Source organism: Meles meles, chromosome X, assembly GCF_922984935.1.
Source record: "Meles meles chromosome X, mMelMel3.1 paternal haplotype, whole genome shotgun sequence".
Taxonomy (NCBI): Eukaryota; Metazoa; Chordata; class Mammalia; order Carnivora; family Mustelidae; genus Meles; species Meles meles.
The window spans coordinates 55,306,872-55,327,656 of NC_060087.1; the positions used below are offsets into that span (position 1 = coordinate 55,306,872).

At 37.3% G+C, this 20,785-nt stretch overlaps 1 protein-coding gene across 3 annotated transcripts in view; it reads left to right on the forward strand.

Moving 5' to 3' along the window:
- Positions 1 to 20,785, forward strand: part of HEPH (hephaestin) — a 137,150-nt gene that overhangs the window by 110,899 nt on the left and 5,466 nt on the right. For all 3 annotated transcript variants that reach the window (XM_045995747.1, XM_045995746.1, XM_045995744.1), the window contains 4 exons: positions 11,911 to 12,017; positions 13,121 to 13,346; positions 15,928 to 16,067; positions 16,953 to 17,115. In XM_045995747.1, the coding sequence (XP_045851703.1) occupies positions 11,911 to 12,017; positions 13,121 to 13,346; positions 15,928 to 16,067; positions 16,953 to 17,115 (636 nt within the window). The remainder of the gene's footprint in view (positions 1 to 11,910; positions 12,018 to 13,120; positions 13,347 to 15,927; positions 16,068 to 16,952; positions 17,116 to 20,785) is intronic.

Sequence of the window (20,785 nt, forward strand, 5' to 3'; positions counted from 1 at the left end):
CTGGTTCCTCAAACTCCCACACCCCCCCCCCCGCCCCTTCAAAACCCTCTGGTTGTTTTTCAGAGTCCATAGTCTCTCATGGGAGTTCTATAACTTTAAGAGTAAAGAACTTTCACCTCTTTGGTTAAATTTATTCCTAGATATCTTATGGGTTTTGTTGCAATTGTAAATGAGATTGATTCCTTAATTTCTCTTTCTGCTGTTTCATTGTGTAACAGATCCCCGTACCTTGATTTTGAATCCTGTGAGTTTACCAAATTTGTTTATCAGTTCCCGACATTTTTGGGTGGACTCTTGGGTTTTCTATATTTAGTTATCATGCAATCTGCAACCAGCAGAACTTTTATTTATGCAGTACTGATTTGGTCCTCTTGGTCATCTGATTGTTGAGGCCAAGACTTCTAGTACTATGTTAAATAACTGTGATGAGATTGGACATCCCTGTCTTGTTCCTGACTATAGAGGGAAAATTCTATTTTTCTACAATGAGGATATTAGCTGTGGGTTTTTCATATATGACCCTTATTCTGTTGAGGTATATTCCTTCTAACCCTATTTTGTTGAGGGTCTTTATCATGATTGGATGTTGTACTTTGTCAAATGCTTTTTCTTCACTTAGTGAAATGATCTTATGACTCATCATTTATTTTATTAATGTGATGTATCACATTGATTGATTTGTAACTATTGAACCACCTTTGCAACCCAGGAGTAAATTCCAATCGATTGTCCTGAATTAATTTTTTAAAATGTATAATTGGATTTGGTTTGCTGGTATTTCATTGAGGATTTTTGCATTTGTGTTCATTGGGTATATTGGCATGTAGTTCTCTTTTTTTAGTAGTGTCTTTATCTGGTTTGGTATCAGGGTCATGCTGGCATCATAGAATGAATTTGGAAGTTTTTCTTCCATTCTTAGTTTTTGGAATAGTTTCAAAACAGTAGGTATTAACTTTACTTTACCTGTTTGGTAGAATTCACCTGTGGAGTTATCTGGTCTTTGACTTTTGTTTGTTGTGAGGTTTTTTATTTTTTATTTTTTTAGATTTTATTTTTAAGTAATCTCTACACTCAACGTGGCACTCTAATTTACAACCCTGAGATCAACAGTTGCATGCTCTACCAACTGAGTGAGTCAGAAGCCCTGTTAGGTGTTTTTGACTACAGATTTAATTTCTTTGTTGGTTATCAGTATATTCAAGTTTTCTATTTCTTCCTGTTTCAGTTTTTGTAAGTTATATGTTTCTATGAATTTATCTAGCTCTTCCAGTTTGTCCAATTTGTTGGTATATAATTTTTCATATTTTCCTATATTTATTTGCATTTCTGTGGTGTTTGTTATTTTTTCTCTCTTTTTTTGTGATTTTAAGTATTTGGTTCTTTTGTCTTTAATTTTTGATAAGTCTAAATAAAGGTTTATAATTTTGCTTTTTTTTTTTCCAAAAAACTACCTTTGGTTTCATTCAGCTGTTTTGTTCTTTGCTTTTTTAGCTACTATATCACTTATTTCTGCTCTAATCTTTATTAGATTTTATTTATTTATAATAATTGTATTGTATATAATATATATAATATAATATAATATAATATAATATTTATTATATCATCCCTTCTACTGGCTTTAGGCTTTGCTTGTTATTCTTTTTCTAGTTCTTTTAGGTGCAGAGTTAATCTGCTTAATTGAGATTTTTCTTGCTTTTTGAGGTAGGCCTGTGCTGTTATTGGCCCTCTTAGGACCTCTTAGATCCCTCTTAGGATCACTTCTGAAGCATCCCAAAGTTTTTGTACTGTTATGTTTTCATTTTCATTTGTTAACATGTATTTTTTAATTCATTCTTTCATTTCCTGGTTTACCCACTCATTGTTCAGTAGCATGTTGTTTAGCCTCCATGTACTTGTGGTCTTCCCTGATTTTTTTTCCTTGTGGCTGACTTCTAGTTTCATAGCATTATGGTCAGAAAAGTTGCATGGTATGACTTCAATCTTTTTGTATTTATTGAGACTTATTTGTCATCTAATATGTGATCTTTCCTGGATAATGTTCCAAGTGTGAGGAAATAATGTGTATTCTGCTGTTTTAGGATGGAATGTTTTGAGTATACCTGTTATTTCCATCTGATCCACAGTGTCCTTCAGATCCATCTTTTCCTTGTTGATTTTCTGTTTAGATGATCTCTCCACTGGTGTAAGTGGGATGTTAAAATCCCCTACTATTACTGTATTATTATCAATTAGTTCCTTTATTTTTGTTATTGTTTTATACATTTGGATGTTCACATGTTGTGGTCCTAAATATTTACAGTTGTTACATATTCTTGTTGGATTTTCTCCTTTATTATGTTATATTGCCCTTCTTCATCGATTGTTACAGTCTTTGTTTTCATGTTTAGTTTGTCCAATAGAAGTATTGCTACCTCTGGTTTCTTTCACTATTCATTTGTATAAGTGTTTCTCAATCCCCTCCCTTATAATCTGTAGGTGTTTTTATATCTAAAATGTATCTCTTGTAGACAGCATATAAATGGGTCTTGTTTTTTTTTTAAATCCATTCTGATACCCTATATGCTTAGATTGGAGTCTTTAAGGCATTTACATCCACAGTAATTATTGACAGATATGTATTTATTGTCATTTTATTACTTCTTTTGTTGCTTCTGGAGATGTTCTCTGATCTTTTTTTGTCTTTATCTTTTTTTGTGTTTTGTTGTTTTTATTTAGTTATATTTTTGGATTTTTTTCTCTTTATTCTTTGCATGTTTATTAGTAGTTTTTGATGTATGGCTACCATTATGTTATATATAACCCTTTCAGGAAATTGCTGTCTATATTAAGTTGATGGTCATTCAAGTTTGAACCCATTCTTTACTCCTTTCATCCATACATTTCAGCTATATGCTATTATATTTCATATCCTTTGTGTTTGTCAGTTACTTCACTGCTTTTTTTTAACTTTTTTACATTTTACTTCTTTTGTAAAAAGCATTTTGAAAAATGCACATTTTACTGCTTTCAATTTTTAGTTTTTTTACATTTTTACTGCTCTTGTGTTTCCTGCTTTATACTGTCACTTTTGGTTTCTCCTTTGCATTGAAAGTGTTCCTTTTCTATTTTTTGCAGGCGTAGTTTAGTAGTCATGAACTCTTTCAGTTTTTGTTTTTCAGGGAAACTCTTTATCTCTCCTTCTATTATTTTTTAAATTAATTTAAATTATTTTTTTCAAATTTTTTATTTAAATTTAATTTAATTAACATATACTTTATTATTAGTCTCAGAGGTAGAATTGAGTGGTTTATCAGTTGCATAAATACACAGTGATCATTATTTCAAGTGCCCTCCTTAATGCCCATCACCCAATTACCACATCTCTCCAGCCACCACCCCTCTCCAGCAAACCTCAGTTTGTTTCTTATAGTTAAGAGTCTCTCATGGTTTGCTCCCTATCTATTTTCCTCTATTTTATTTTTCCTTTCCTTCCCCTATGTTCATCTGTTTTGCTTCTTAAATTCCACACATGAGTGAAATCATGTGCTATTTTTCATTCTCTGACCGACTTATTTCACTTAGCATAATACCCTCTAGTTCCATCCATGTCGTTGCAAATGGCAAGATTTCATTCTATTTGATGGCTAAATAATATTCCATTGTATATATACACCACATCTTCTTTATCCATTCATCTGTCAATAGACAGCTGGGCTTTTTCCATAATTTGGCTATTATAGATAATGCTGCTACAAACATTGGGGTGCATGTTTCCCTTCAAATTAGTATTTTTGCATCCTTTTGGTAAATACTTAGTAGTGCAATTGCTTGATCATAGGGTAGTTGTGCTTTTAACTTTTGAGGAACCTCCATACTGTTTTCCAGAGTGGCTGCACAGGTTTAGATTCCCACCAACGTGTAAGAGTGTTCCACTTTCTCTGCATCTTTGCCATCTTGAGTTGTTCATTTTACATTCTGATTGGTGTGAGGTAGTATCTCATTGTGGCTTTGATAAGTATTTCCCTGATGTTGAGTGATGTTGAGCATCTCATGAACAGACATTACTCCAAGGAAGACATACAAGTCTCCTTCTATTCTGACAGATAGTCTTGCTGGATAAAATATTATTGGTTGCAGATTTTCCTCATTCATCACTTTGAATATACCATGCCACTTCCTCTGGCTTGCCAGGATTCTGTTGAAAGATCTCTGGCTTGCTTTATTGGGTTTTCCCTTGTAAGTTAGGGACTTCTTTTGCCTTGTTGCATTTAAGATTTTTATTTATCATTGCATTTTGCTAATTTAATTCTAGTATGTCTTGGTGTTGTCCTGTTTTAGTTGATTTTGATGGGACTTCTCTCCCCCTCTTAGATTTAGATGTCTGTTTCCTTCCCCCAGATAAGGGAAGCTTTCAGTTATTCAAATAATTTTTACCCCCGTTTCTCTCTTCTTCTTTTTGTGGGACTCCTGTAATATGAATATTATTACATTTGATGGAGTAATTGAGTTCCCTAAGTTTATTCTCCTGTTGCATAATTCTTTCTCTCTTTTTTCCAGCTTCATTACTTTCCATTACTTTGCCTCCTAGGTCACAAATTCATTTCTCTATTTCCTCTATCCTGCTGTTCATTGCATGAAACATGTTTTGAATTTTGTTTGTTACATTCTTCATCTCTGATTGATTCTTTTAACTCTTATCTCTGTAGTAAGGGTCTCACGGATGCCTTCTATTATTTTCTCAAGCCCAGTGAATACCCTTATAAACATTGTTTTAAATTCTTCATCAGGTATGTTACTTATATCTGTTTTGCTTAGATCTCTGGCCATAGGCCATCTTTTTCTTTAATTTGAGAAACAAAATGCCTCTTTCTTCAAGTTTTGTCCAAATGTGTCTGCCTTCTACTGTGTCTTGACAAAGCCTGTTATGTCTCCTGCCTCTGAAAGTAATGTCCCTATGAAGAAGATGTTATGTACTGCCCAGGACCTGGTGCTTCAGGGAGTGTGTCTGCTGTGTGTGGCATGCAATCTTCTGTTGTGTTTTGGCTGTTATTTCCTTCAGGCAAGTTCCTAGAGGTTCTCTTTCCCTGCTGTGGGCAGTGTTTATTTCTGGCCTGAATGTGATGAGTTTCAATTGGGTGTACTCTGATCTGCTTATGAAATGAGTCCTGTCACCACCCTGACAAGAAGAAAGGCCCTGACAATTCTCTGGTCAGAAGACATGGTGTGGGAAGGTGTTTGTGCTGGTCTTCTTGGGGAAGTCCCACACTGGGACTGAGACAAGCATTACTGAGAAGGGCAGTTCCACAAAATCACCAGTGGTGGGACTTTGTGTAAGTAAGTTAGACAGCCAGTGAGTGCTGATGCTATATTGCTTCCCACAGGTGGTGGCTCTGTGTTTATACCGAGGGGTGGGTGAAGAAGATGGTGCCAGTCAGCTCCTTTGTTTCTGGACAGGTGTCTCCCTGAACATTTGTTCTCAGGGACAAACTCTGAGAAGACTAAATTATCTCCTCATTCTGTGCCCAAGGCCTTTTTCAGATAGCTGTTTCCATGATGTCTTCCCAATAATGTTTTCCTGCTTTCTCTCCAGGAACACTGAAGTGACCACTAGGATCTATCCCAGCCAAATACACTGACCTTTAAATCTCCAGGCTTTAAGCCTGGGTGATTGTTAGAACTCACAAAACTCAGTCCCTCTCATTTTCCAAGTCAGTGGTTTTGGGGAAATATTCTTGTGAATTCCCCATGTGTTACTATCTCTGTCACCCTTCTTCCTCCCCTCCACACCATTGTGGTCTAATTTTCCCCTTAACCATGTTTCCACACTTCCTACTTTCTTTAATGTGACCTCTTCTCTCCCTTAGTTGTGATTCTGTTCTGTCAGATTTTAGGTTAATGTCAGGGGTATTTAGACTGATTTGATAGTTAATTTACTGTGTTTATGGGACAAAGCATGCCTAGGATTCTCTTACTCTGCTACCATCTTCCTGCTCTTTAGAGTTCAAAATAGTAAAATGTCTTTTCAATAATGTTCCCGTTTTTAATGCTGTTGTTTGTTTTCATATTGTTGACTCAAAAATTCTTTGTGTATTCTGGATACAGAGGTGAAAGCTTGGCTACTATCATAAGAACAGGCCCCTATGAGGAAGTGATGTTTGGACTGATACTTTAATGATACATAGGAATGAGCCATATTAAGAAAATTTCAGTACAGCTTGAACCACAGGTATAAATAGCTTGAAACAGGAATAATCTCGGTGTGTTTGAGGAGTAAGAAGGAGGTAGCATAGCTATAGCATACTGAACAACATGGATGAGAGTAGGAAATGAATTTGGAGAGATAAACAAAAATCAAAAATATTATCTCGAGTCTCGTAATTCATAATAAAGAGTTTTAATTTCATTGTAATTGTAATGGAAAGCCATTGTAGGCATAGCATTGTCTACTTCATATTTTAAAAGATTACATTTGTATTATGTGGGGCATGTGTTATGGGAGGGACCATTTGGATATCTATTATGGTTGTTCAGGTGACAGAAGATGATGACATGGATTAGGGTAGTAGTTGTGGAGACAAATAGAAGTGGATGGATGGGGACCTATTTCTCAGGAAGATCTCTCCAAACGTGATGATGGACATGAGATACAGGGGGAAAGAATAAAAAACAATTCCTGATTTTTGTCTTTAACTACTTGTTGCAGTACTGAGATAGGAGGAGTAGATTTGAGAGAGAAGTCAAAGATATATATTTTTGTATGTTGAGTTTGAGATGAAAATTAAACAACTTTTAGTATCAAGTAGGCAATTGAATAAATGAGTCTAAAACTCAGTGGAGAGGCTGGAGGATGTTTTAGGTAAAAAGAATAACATGATCAAAACACAGAATTGTGAAAGTGTGGGATATGCTCCGAGGTAAATAATTAATTAGGCTTGGTCAGTGTCCTTTTTGCAGAAGTAGGAAGAGTAAGAAATAAGGCTAAAAGATAAGCCAGGGTTGAGTTGGAAAGGGCTTGGATGCTTGGATGACTTGTTGGAAATTTATTTTTGGGGTATAAGGGAGCCATTAAAAATTTGAACAGAAGAATGACTTGAACAAAGAGACGTTCAGAAAATAATGACATCACATAGCAAAAACAAAAAGAGTAACAAAGTTGGACAACTGACACTTACCAATTTCAAAACTTACTATAAAACTGCAGTATTCTTAGAATAATATACATAGAAATCATTAAAACACTTTTTCCTTGAATCTTACTTCATTTTTTATTTCTTTTCAGTGTACCAGAATTCATTGTTTATGTACCACACCCAGTGTTCCATGCAACACATGCCCTCCATAATATCCACCACCAGGCTCACCCAGACTCCCACCCCCCCCACCCCTTCAAAACCCTCAGATTGTTTTTCAGAGTCCATAGTCTCTCATGGTTTGTCTTCTCTCCAATTTCCCTCAACTCCCTCCTCTCTCCATCTCCCTATGTCCTTCGTGTTATTTCTTATGCTCCACAAATAAGTGAGACCGTATGATAATTGACTCTGTCTGCATGACTTATTTCACTCAGCATAATCTCTTCCAGTCCCATCCATGTTGATACAAAACTTGGGTATTCATCCTTTCTTTTTTTTATTTTAAATTTTTTATTTATTTCTTATTTTTTATAAACATATAATGTATTTTTATCCCCAGGGGTACAGGTCTGTGAATCGCCAGGTTTACACACTTCACAGCACTCACCACAGCACATACCCTCCCCAATATCCATAACCCCCTCCCTCTCTCCCAACCCCACCTCCCCCCAGCAACCCCCAGTTTGTTTTGTGAGATTAAGAGTCACTTATGGTTTGTCTCCCTCCCAATCAGATCTTGTTTCATTTCTAATGGAGGCATAATACTCCATAGTGTATATGGACCACATCTCCCTTACCCATTCATCTGTTGAAGGGCATCTTGGTTCTTTCCAGTTTGGCGACTGTGGCCATTGCTGGTATGAACATTGGGGTACAGAAAAAGTATTTCAATGATTTCTATGTATATGCTTCTAAGAGCTGCAGGGCCAATAGCTACTTAAATTCTCAGACTGTATATTATTGTGCCCCTGTTACCTTATGTTAGTCTCTCACATTGAAATACAAACTCCACAAGTTTTTGGTTCATTATCCTATTCTTTGTGTCTATCATAGAGTAGAAACTCAATATAATTTGGCCATATCCTGGCCCAGTAGGAGTATATCTTTACTTCAGACATGTAATTCATGTCTCAGACTCAGACATGTAATTAATTAAAATATATATGGATGTAATATCTTGAATGCTTTTTTACATTATTATTGGATATGGGGGATGCTTTTTTATAAAAACTACTTTAAAATTCAGAATTCTTACGGAAATATGGCGGTTTAAGCTTAGACTTTACCAAGACTGTGATATAGCTTGATATATTTTTAAACCATTCTTGATGATTTGATACTTTCTACATTATGAATTTTTAGAAAAAATTATAATACATGAATATATGTATAGTAAGCATGTTGAAAGAAATTATAATAATCCTTACTAACTAGGAAAGGCTATATTAATGTACTTTAGTAATTTTTTAAAGATTTTTATTTATTTATTTGACAGACAGAGATCACAAGTAGGCAGAGAGGCAGGCAGAGAGAAGACGAGGAAGCAGGCTCCCCACTTGAGCAGAGAGCCTGATGCGGGGCTCGATCCCAGGACCCTGAGATCATGACCTGAGCCAAAGGCAGAGGCTTTAACCCACTGAGCCACCCAGGCGCCCCTACTTTAGTAATTTTGAAAAAAAGAATATGAACTATATAATTTTTAGCAAAAATTTATTAGCAAACATAATCAACTTTTTCATGTGTAGCTTACCTATTTCTGAAGAAAAGTTTTCTCAGATACTATGGCTTGATACATTATAAGCACATTATAAAAGTTAGGCTCTCTTACTGTTCTCTCTAAAAATTAAATGTCTTTATTTTGGTTAAGTTGAACTTAAAGAAACTGCATTATTCTCCAAGAGAAGTAATAAAATGAAGAGGGCATGCTTTTCATTGGTTTCCTCAAAAGTTACTAATTTCCAGTTTGTGAAGACCTCTTCTAAATTACAGCTCATATAATAAAGACACTGTATTTTGAGATCAATGACTTGACAAGAGAATGAATTATTAAAAAATGCAAAAAACCCCCCACAAAACTACAGTAATCAAGACTTCTGGTAATGGCATAAAAAGTACACAGATTAATGGTATAGAATTCAGACTACAGAAATAAACCCTTGTATTTATGGTCAATTAATTTTTAACAAGGGTGCCAAGATAAATTTATGGGGAAATAATAGTCTTGTCAACAAATGGTGCTGATACATAGTAGATATCAACATGAAAAACAATTAAATTGGACACCCTACCTCTCACCATATAAAAAAACTAACTCAAAATAGATCAAACACCTAAACATAAGAGATGAAGCTTCAAAAATTTTAAAAGAAAATATAAAAATTTGTGACTTTGAGGTAGAAAATGGTTCTTAGATACAATACTAAAAGCACAAGTGACTAAATAATAAATAAATTGGACTTCCTCAAAATTAAAAACTTTTGTGTTTCACAGTATACCATAAAGAAAGTGAAAAGTGGCAGCTCCTTCTGGGTGGAGTGGAGGAGCAATTGTTCCTTCTACGTAAGGGAGCCATAGCAGAACTGGCTAGTTTTGGCAGTTCAGCAATAGCAGCTCCTTGTGTTGAAGATCAGTGCATTAGTGGCTTCTACTTTGGGAGAACACAGAGGTGGTGGCTCCTAGTGGGGGAATGGGACATAAATGGCTCCTTCTTGGGGGTTGGAGCTGTTGGTGTCTCCTTCTGGGGGACAGAGTGTCTGTGGCCTTTGGGTGGGGAATTAAAGCAGTTTCTTTCTGGTGGGATATACGGAGCACTAGCAACTCCTTCTGGGGTGGCACAGAGAAAAACAATGGTTTCTTCTCCTGGAAAATGCAACATTGATGGTTCTTTCCATAGAGGCAATGAGCAGAAGGACAGCAGTTTTTGTTTGTTTGTTTGTTTGTTTGTTTTTGTTTTTGTTTTTTTGTGGGTGTGGGGCATGGAATGCTAGTAGCTTCTTATTGGGAGGATGCTGTATTGGTGTCTTCCTCTAAGGCAGTATAGCAGGAGCAGCTACTTCCCTGAGGAAGCACAGCAGCAATGACTCCTTGTGGAGCTGGAAGCAAATAACCTATGATACATTGGGTAGTGGGAAGATTGACAGTGGCTCCTTAGTAGCTCCTTCTTGGGGGGAAAGATAAGCTTTGAGGGGGCAGATATTGTGTTGGGGCAAAGTAGTTAGGATTCTTGCTTGTGGAAGTGGCAGAAGGGCATGGACCCCAGGCAACACAGTCAGCTACTGTTAGTGCCAAGAAAGACTCTCTGGTGGTGGTGGTGAGGGATGCTGTGGTCCACCTTCCTTTCTTTTCCCCCATGTGTGTCCCTCCTTGGTACTAGCTGCCCCAGAGAGAGATGATATAGGTAAGATACTTCCTACAATTTTTGGCCATGTTCAGGTTTTTGCCCTGCTGGATTGCTACAATTTCTTCATTATATTCTGATGTTCTCAGAGCTATTTTTGTAGGTATATAGTTGTTTATTCCTTATTTTCTTTATTTTTGTTGTTATTGTGGGAATAAACGAGCTTTAAAACCTCCTTAGTCTACCAATTTGCTGACATCTATCCTGTATAATTGAATTTGTATAAAATACTAAAAATGGGCAAATCCACAGAGACATAAAGTAGGTTGGTGGTTGTCTGGGTCTTGGGTGAGTGGGTGATTAGAGATAATGGCTAAAGAGTGAGGATAGTTCTTTTAATGTAAGGATCTTTCAAAAATTGATTATGGTGATGTTATAAAATCCTATGAATATACTAAAGACCATAGAATTGTACACTTTAAATGGGTGAGTTATATGATATGCAAATTATATCTCAATAAAACTGTTATAAAAATTAATATGACATCAGTTAGAAGATGGATTGGAGAGGAGAAAACTTGGAGGCAGAGAAGGAGAAGAAAACTTGGAGGATTTTGTATAGTCCATTTGAGAAAATAAGGGTCTATACTATGACAGTAGTATTGGGAATTGGAAGGAGGATAACATGGCAATACAATGTATTGTAGAGGTATAATCAGTAGAACTTACTATTGGTTGCATGTGGAGTGTGTAAAGGTGGGAAGACAAAGAAGATTAAAGTTTTGAATCTGGGTAAGTAGGAGGGTTTCGTTGTTATTACTAGATACTGGAAGCACAGATTAAGTTAACAGGTTAGTTTTTCAAAGGAAGGGGGTGAAATCAGGACAATTTTGGTTTTTTATGTGTTGTTAGGACCATCTTTAAATGATGTCCAGTATCTAATTTAAAAATTTCAGATTGGAGCTTAATGGCAAGGGAGGTTTGGCTAAGTATTTATGAGTCACCAGTAAATAGATCATAATTGACACCATAATTTAGCTAAAAGTTTCCATAGAGAAAGTATGGAGAAAGGAAGAAGGGGACTAGAGACAGAGCCTTGTGGAAAACAGCTCAATATAAGAAGAAGCAGTACTTAACAGTTTAACTAAGGAGAAGAAAGAAGAGACAAAAAAGGAAGGAAGGAGGATATTATAAACAGAGAGAACAGTATCAGAACTGATTTACCAGAGGATTAGACCTGAGCTTTTAAAGATAAGGATAGTAGAAGAGAGACTAAGGGTGTCTCAGGAGGGAGAAAAGCAAAGTCACAAAAACAAAATGGAAAGTGATACAGAAATAATAGGAATAAAGAAAAAGATCTTAACAGTCCTGAGACTCACCCACCACAGCGTGTTGGGGGACTTGAGAGTTGGAGAAAAAAAATGACGTGGCTCAACTGGCAATCCCTATTACCCTTCCTAGGTGAGGTTCTCACTTACCAATGGAACATCCCAGAAAGATCTGGCCCAGGGCCCAATGATTCTGCTTGTGTTTCCTGGATCTATTATTCTGCAGTGGATCCCATCAAGGTAAAGACAATATTGGTTTCCTGGAGGTGAGTCTCATAAATGGGTAGAGCCCAGCTCTGAAATACTGGAACCCAGAGTTTGAGGAAAATTCTTCAAATATGTGGCTTATTTTAATAGACAGAAGGAGGAATGAAGGGAATAGGTAATACCACATATTTGTCCTAAGAGTTTTTTTTTTTTCTTTCTTTCGTTCTTTCTTTCTTTTCTTTTCTTTTTTTTTCTTTTTTTTTCTTTTTTTTGGGATCCTAAAGTCTATATCCTCTCATTTAAAAAGCTTAGGATTGTTGTCAAGGGATTCAAATTTTAGCCCCAATTTAGGTTCACTCTTGCCTTTGGGGTAACTTTAGATGAGTCATTATCTCCCTGTTTCCTCATCTGGAAAATGAGTTTGTCTATCCAGCCAACCGTTCATAGTCACCTGTCAGCAATCATTTATTGAGAGACATTTTAAGTACTTGGTGCTTTGGGTGACAAAAATGTACAGCTATAGATATATAGATCTATAGATAGATAAATAGATTTATCATACACACACACACACACACACACACACACACAGAGAGAGATCTATATATATCTAGATAGATAGATAGGTAGATAGCAGCTCCTTAAAACTATATGAAAGAAAATGCTATGGGTGTCCATGAGTGAGTGATTACTTCTGCTTGGAGGAGGAGATGATGAAAGGGTACCTGGAGAAGGCACCACAATGGAAAGTGTATTTAATTTAAACCTTGAAATCTAAATAGAAGTATATCATAATTTAAGGTGTATGGCAGATAAAAAGGCATTACAGGAAAAAAAAGGAAACAAAAAAGAAAGCATAAGTAATAGTACTGGGTAGTGAAAGTGCCTTGTGGGTTTGGTGATCAATGGATAGACCAGCCTAGGTAAAGTATTGGCTGGATAGTACACTTAACTTGTGTCCCAAGATGATTCTGAAAATGAATTAAGGTACATAGTGGGGGTGCTTATAAGTGTAAGGCATTATGATAAAGTGCCAATCACAGTAGAACTGGATGTCAATCTTGCACCCTGTAGAGCACTGTTGCCCAGGAACAACTCCATTTTGTTTACTGTTACCTCCTTTTTCCCCTTCTCAGGACATGTATAGTGGCCTGATTGGACCCTTGACCATTTGCCAAAAGGGCACCCTGGAACCCTATGGAGGCAGGAATGACATGGACCGAGAATTTGCCTTGCTATTCCTGATCTTTGATGAGAACCAATCTTGGTATCTGGAGGAGAATGTAGCAGCCCATGGGCCCCAGGAGCCAGGCGGTGTTAACCTACAGGATGAGACTTTTCTGGAGAGCAATAAAATGCATGGTCTGTAGAAAAGAACCTATCCCTCTTCCAAAGAACTCCTCACTAGTTGCATGAAGGTATAAGATAGGCCCATCACTACCTAAGGGAGCATAACTCTTGAAAGGATGGGAAGGATTATAGGAAGGTGTTAAGTGGACAGGTTGGAAGAACTGTCTCCTACTATTGTACATTTATTATACACAAAGTGGATAAGCAGTCCACACTAGATCAGGTGCCCATAAAGCAGGAACCTGACAGACACTCTAAAGTAGTGGCACCAGCATATTTTAACACACTAGAAAAGGAAGATGGAAATTTATAACCCTCAATATACCTGGTGAATTGGCTTCATTAGGGCCCCTCTGCTTCAAAATCATGGGTTTATTTTCTCAATATTATCTTATTACTTTGCCACTCTGTATCTGGGATCTACTTTCTCAATAGATTCCAATATAGATGAATGAAAGACAGCTTGTCTTTTAGTCTATTTTCAAAACAAAGTTTCAATTTACAGATCGAAGAATTGGAGAAGAGAGCCCTAGAGTATAGAGTGCTGGATTCATACTATATACAATGAAGAGCTTTTTGATGTTTGGGTGAATTTTGGAAGGAAATTGTACATCCAAGCCTTCCTTTGTTTCAGAGATCTGTGTATCATTTCACAAAAAAGAGAAAATCTCAGAGAGAGAATTTAAACACATTGAAATGTATGAAGTGATTTCTCACCATCCTTTCCAGTGCAGCATTTCTTTGACCTGATTTGAAGATAAGGTGCAGCTTTGATACTGACTCCAATGGAACTCAAAATCAGTATCTCATTGTCACATGGATTTTAGCTATTTACCCTTGATGGAGACATAAGTGATTCACATTAGAATAGAGGAGTCACAAAATGAACAATGTGAACTTTTTAGCTCTTGTCAAATCAGAAAAAGTAATTTACCCAGGAGAAAAGGGGAATTAGAACTTGTTAGTATCCACTTGTTTGGTTAATCCCCATTTCTATCTATTTACATGTTCATTCATCTAAACTCTTCAGGTATCAGTCCATCTGCTTATTTATCAGGTATTTGTTGAGCTCTTTATGAATGCTGGTACTAGAGATAAGAAGATAATGCTGGGGTCTGAGGGAAAATAAATAATATATTCTTCCCTTCTCTTCCAGATTCCTGAAGCAGTTAAAATAAAAAAAAAAAAAGATAGGGATTCTTGATATCAAGTTTGAGCCTATTAAAAAGGCTAATTGGAAAACTAAATTTATTTCTGAAACTAAATGACTTGCTAATACCACCTCTGCAGTGGATAGATTTCCTACCCTGACATTGACATAAATAAACAACAATACCCTTCCCTTTTCAGGGACAGAATCTTCTCTATAATGGCATAGTAAATTCATTCGCATTCTTTTCTGTGGTCAGATTGATTCAAGAGACAGAAGATTCAGAGGGGGTGGAGTTGATCATTTTAATTTATTTTTTCACATTCACAATTAGTTGGGGTAAAAACAGAGAAAGACTATAAATTCTCCTTCCATTATTTCCCCTCTTACAGTGTACAGTAAAAATTACTTCCCCTCCATGAGAACACGAGGGGTACAGAAATGTGTCCTGGACATAGTCCTGACAATGAGCCAACATGGCTGTGGGTAGTTTGTCGTCTTTAGAGCATAGGATATGGCCTGGGAAGAAACAGATAATGAGGCCCATGCATTAATATCATTATTAAGTCCAAGAACATGACAAATTCTTTTTATTTAGCATATGTTATAGGTTCAGGTGTCTCCTGGGTGCTCTGAAGAATGCAAGGGAACTGTATTAGTATAGTACATATATTCATTTCTTGCTTACAAGGAGCCTATATTCTAGTGGGGATATAAGCTTCCACAAATTAAAAGGTAAGTGTATAAGGGAGTTCCTGGTGAGTTCAAATAGTGGTACAAACAATATTGTAGGGGTTCAGAGGTCGAATGAGGTGGAAGGAATGAGAGGTACTAGAAGAAGTAGATCAAGAAAGTGTTCTTGGATAAGGTGAAATTCTGACTGGGCTTTGAAAAGATGGACGAAAGAAGGCAGGATTTCTAGGGATAAAGATCAGAAGCATGAACAAGGACACAAAGAACATGCATATGGGAACATATGGGGGATAGTGAATAAAACACCCTAATTGGAATAAATGTTTTAGATGAGAGATGAGCAGGGGAAGGTGGTTTAGGCTAATACTTTGAAGGACCTTGTTGGCTGAACTAAGGAGCCGTTATCTTCATCTTTTAGGCAGGAGAGAGCTATTATAGTATTTTAAGCAATAGAATGACATGGTCAGATTAGTTATTTAGAAAGATTACTCCAATAAGACCAACGTGTAAGATGAACTGAAGGTAAACAAATAGAATAGAGATTACAGAAGTTAAGAAGCTATTGCTGTGGGTGTTATACACAAATAATGAATCATGGAACACTATATCAAAAACTAATGATGTGCTACATGGTGACAAACATAACATAAAAAAAGAAGTTACTGCTATCATCAGTCATGATAGGGATTAGCCCTAAGGCAGTGGCAATGGGAAGTGAAAATGAGAGAAATGAGACTTTCTTTTTTACAGCCATTAATGGAAAGCTCTACAGCAACCTCAGGGGTCTTACCATGTACCAAGGAGAACGAGTGGCCTGGTACATGCTCGCCTTGGGCCAAGATATTGACCTACATACAGTCCACTTCCATGCAGAGAGCTTCCTATATCGGGTGAGTGAGAAAAGCACTGAGTACCTCAAGAATGATTAGAGGAATGCTTTGGTAGTCATTGAGGAAGAAGGGAACAACTTCTTAAGGAGCAAGATATTAGTTGAAAGAGGAGAGGTCTTGTAAATGAAGAATTGAGCTGGGAATTCTAGTTTGGTTGTATATTCCAGGATCAGTCACTTCCCTCTAGTCCTTAGCTTTCCCTACTCATAGAAGAAATGAGTAGCTTGTTTATGGTGTAAGTAGGTTGAAGAAATCAATGTAATTGGATATCAGACAAGGACTAGAGAGATAGTGACCAGTGATACTAAAAACAAGAAATTTCAGAGTTATATCTCAGAATCTATGAAAGTTTTTAATCCATTTTAAAAAGAACTTCAATTCAGGAACTACATGAAACAACATGCAGGTTTTGAAAGAAAAGGAGATTTTGTCTTAGGGAAAGGGAGCAGTGTTGAAGACACTGGCATAGAATTAAAGATAAAGAAGTGTGATGAAGGTGATAGCATAGAGAGGAAACTAAATTGAGTTCAATTTCTAAAGGAAATATGTGGTTCCTTCTTGGGAGTCAGTGCTTAAGCCAAATATCCCAGCCTGTTGAAAAGTATGGAGATACTAGTTTTAGCCCCCAGAGGAAGCTGGAATGTCTTTTACTTTGTGACACTTTAAGAAAAAGTAGGAAGAGAGGGTCTTCTCTGTTGATTCAGTTTGTGTGGGTGGGCTTATTGGGAAGATGGACAAGTTGGACTCTTTAAGCTGCACTCTGATCTATGAATCTTGGAGCCCCATGTCCCTGATTGGGACCTCCAAGCTTTTTAGCTCCTATAAGCTCTGAGATTATATCTTTACCCTTCATTTCCTCTTCCCCACCTCCAATCTTTATTGTAGAATGGAGAGAGCTACCGGGCAGATGTGGTGGATCTGTTCCCAGGAACCTTTGAGGTTGTGGAGATGGTAGCCAGCAACCCTGGGACATGGCTGATGCACTGCCATGTTTCTGATCATGTCCATGCTGGTATGGAGACCCTCTTTACTGTCTTGACCCAAAGAGGTAAGCTCTAACTTCCCAAGATTGGAAATCTTTAAACACTTTATGTAGCCTACTGGAACCAGTTAATCCCTAGAGATCCCTTGTACCTGTCTTTCTGATCCTGGAAGAACCAGGACTTAAGCCAGAACATGTCCCACTCAAGTGTTCTCCCAACTAATATTGTTCATTCTCCATTGTCCCCTTGTTCCTGCATCTTCCTAATTACTTTGACACCTATTTATTTCACATTGGTTGGCCGAGACTGAAACTCATTAGGCTCAATGCATTGATGCTTGCCATAGATATGTTCCCTTTGAAATACATTTCATTTGAATATAAATTTATTATTTTAAGAGTCATTAGAGGTGGGGCGCCTGGGTGGCTCAGTGGATTAAGCCGCTGCCTTCGGCTCAGGTCATGATCTCAGGGTCCTGGGATGGAGCCCCGCATTGGGCTCTCTGCTCCTCAGGGAGCCTGCTTCCTCCTCTCTCTCTCTCTCTGCCCGCCTCTCTGCCTACTTGTGATCTCTCTGCCAAATAAATAAATAAAATCTTTAAAAAAGAAGAGTCTTTTTTTTTCTAAATATTTTTTAAGTGTTTATTTTTTTTTAAGATTTTATTTATTTATTTGACAGAGAGAGATCACAAGTAGGCAGAGAGGCAGGCAGAGAGAGAGGAGGAAGCAGGCTCCCCACAGAGCAGAGAGCCTGATGTGGGGCTCGATTCCAGGACCCTGAGATCATGACCTGAGCCGAAGGCAGCGGCTTAATCCACTGAGCCACCCAGGCGCCCCAAAGATACAGATGTAGTGAAAAGAAGGGCCATTTGTACCCCAATGTTTATTGCAGCAATGGCTACGGTCGCCAAACTGTGGAAAGAACCAAGATGCCCGTCAACGGATGAATGGATAAGGAAGATGTGGTCCATATACACAATGGAGTATTATGCCTCCATCAGAAAGGACGAATACCCAACTTTTGTAGCAACATGGACAGGACTGGAAGAAATTATGCTGAGTGAAATAAGTCAAGCAGAGAGAGTCAAGTATCATATGGTCTCACTTATTTGTGGAGCATAACAAATAACATGGAGGACATGGGGAGATGGAGAGGAGAGGGAGTTGAGGGAAACTGGAAGGGGAGATGAACCATGAGAGACTATGTACTCTGAAAAACAACCAGAGCATTATGAAGGGGCGGCGGGAGGGGGTGGGGTGGGGTGGGAGGTTGAGGAACAAGGTGGTGGGTAATAGGGAGGGCACGTACTGCATGGAGCACTGGGTGTGATGCCAAAACAATGAACACTGTTATGCTGTAAATAAGCAAATAAAAATAAATTAATTAATTAAAAAAAAAGAAGAGTCATTAGAGGTGCTATTTCAAGAAATCTTGCAACTAAGTCCTTAAAAAAAGAAGAAATAATTCTAATAGTCACCACTTAATTGATTTGTGGGGCTTTCTGTCTTGGAACAATTTCATCTAAAGCTAGATGGAGATATTGGCCATCAATTACAGTTTACCCCAGAAAGAAATGCTACCAAGAATGGAAAAAAAAGATTTTGTCTTATATTTTTATGTGGAGAGTGAATTGCTTGGGTAATTTCTTTACCAATCAATTGTTATTCATCACCAAGAACACAGAAGTTTAGGCTGCCATAGAATTTGTGTCTTTGGGTCATTAACTGCTTGACCCTTGACCTGAGTCTACGATTTTCATACATTGGCTCTCTGTCAGTGGAAACAGAAAGTTTAAAAATGTCTTTGGGCATTAAAGCAAGCTTAGCAAACCAGGGTAGAGAACACAACTCTGCTATTTACCTCCAGGGAAAGAGAAATTGTCCATTATGATAGCCTCTATCTTTGAAAAGTTTTATTCTCTAGTAAACCATAGTGTTAAAATGTGACTTTGACTCTAGTACTACTACTTCTACTACTACTCTAGTACTTTTTTTTACTACCCAGATAGGTCCACAGAATTCTTTGTTGTATTTTATCAGTCCTTAGAACCAAAGTCAAGTGATGAATTGATGTTTCATCAAGATGCTATAGATTCAGGGCACCTGAGTGGCTCAGTTAAGTGTTTCCTTCTGCTCAGGTTGTGATCCCAAGGACCCAGGATCAAACCCCCTGTGGGGTTCCTTGCTCATCAGGGAGTCTGCTTCTCCTTCTCCCTCTGCCTCTTCCCCCTCAATCATCATTTATATCTCTCAAATGAATAAATAAAATCCTTCTAAAAAGGTGCTATAGATTGAAGACAGCAGGTTTTATCTGTCTTTGGTGAGTTATCCAAAATCTGGACCATTTAGTAGACAACAGACTATCACAATACATATCACCAATGAGTAAGGATAGCTCATATCTCTGACAATAAGCCAGGCCGTAAAGCTCACCTATTTGCTTTTTTGTTTGTTTATACCTCACGAGAGTCTAAATCAATATTGCTCTAACTATATATGTGACAACTGGCCAACTATAGTTGAAGACAGATAGGGAAGAAAGGACTAACTGTTGAAACAAGGTTCCTAATGAGGAAACAGGGGATGAACACTGGAGCTAAAATGAAAAATTAGACTGGAGTAAGTTTTTGTTTGTTCGTTTACTAAAAGGGGAGAAAAAAACAAAAGAAAAATGATCAATGTCTTGTCAGAAAGAATATTTATGTTTTATGATCTCTACTTCATTTGTGAGAGAGGAGACAGAGTCATCTGCTGAGTGTGAAGGGTGGTTGGTAAGACAAGGAACTTCAAGAGAGTGGACTAAGGTTTGAAATAACCACTCCAAGAGATGAGAAAACAAAGTTTACTCTGAATGATGGAAAATAAATTGATTATTGGCAGGCATCACTGAGGGTCTAAAGTTGGACACAAAGAATACTGGTATTTACAATCACCTGATTTTTTTCCACCAATATTCAGCAAGTCAGACAAAATACAGGGGAAACATAGTTACTGTGGTTTTTGGTAGATGATTATAGTACTTCTGGTAAATTAGTAGTTGAAATGATAGACCATAAAGTATAGATAGACCAGGAAAGGGGGAGGAGGAGACAGGATGAAGCTAATAGTTTGGGGGAAAATGGAAGGATTTAGGAGCTAGATATCTTTATGAAGTAAGGATAGCAGGCTAAATGGAATAAGTAGCATTCAAACCTTGAAAGAATAGGAGGATGTTTTTAGATTTTATATTTCTGAGATGGAGCAGTTCCAAATAACAAGTCCAATGTGACCATGGCAGGTGTTGATAGAAAAGAGTAGATGTAAAATTTGGAGTTAAAAGTCCAGAAACTGTGAAACTTGAGTAGTGAATGGTGGGAACTGAGGAAGAGGAAGATTGAGCCATGTACCAAAAATATTCCGTGAATGAAAATAATGACCAGGTAACAGTGACAAAAAATGGTTGTGGGTTTTCTAGCCAAATAATATAAGCTTTAAATAAGATAGATATATACCACAAAAAAGGAGGGACAAGGGGCGCCTGGGTGGCTCAGTGGGTTAAAGCCTCTGCCTTCAGCTCGGGTCATGATCCCAGAGTCCTGAGATTGAGCCCCCACACTGGGCTCTCTGCTCAACAGGGAGCCTGCTTCCCTTACTCTCTCTCTGCCTGCCTCTCTGCATACTTGTGATCTCTGTCTGTCAAATAAATAAATAAAATCTTTAAAAAAAAAGGAGGGACAATTATCTCAAAGCAGTATTG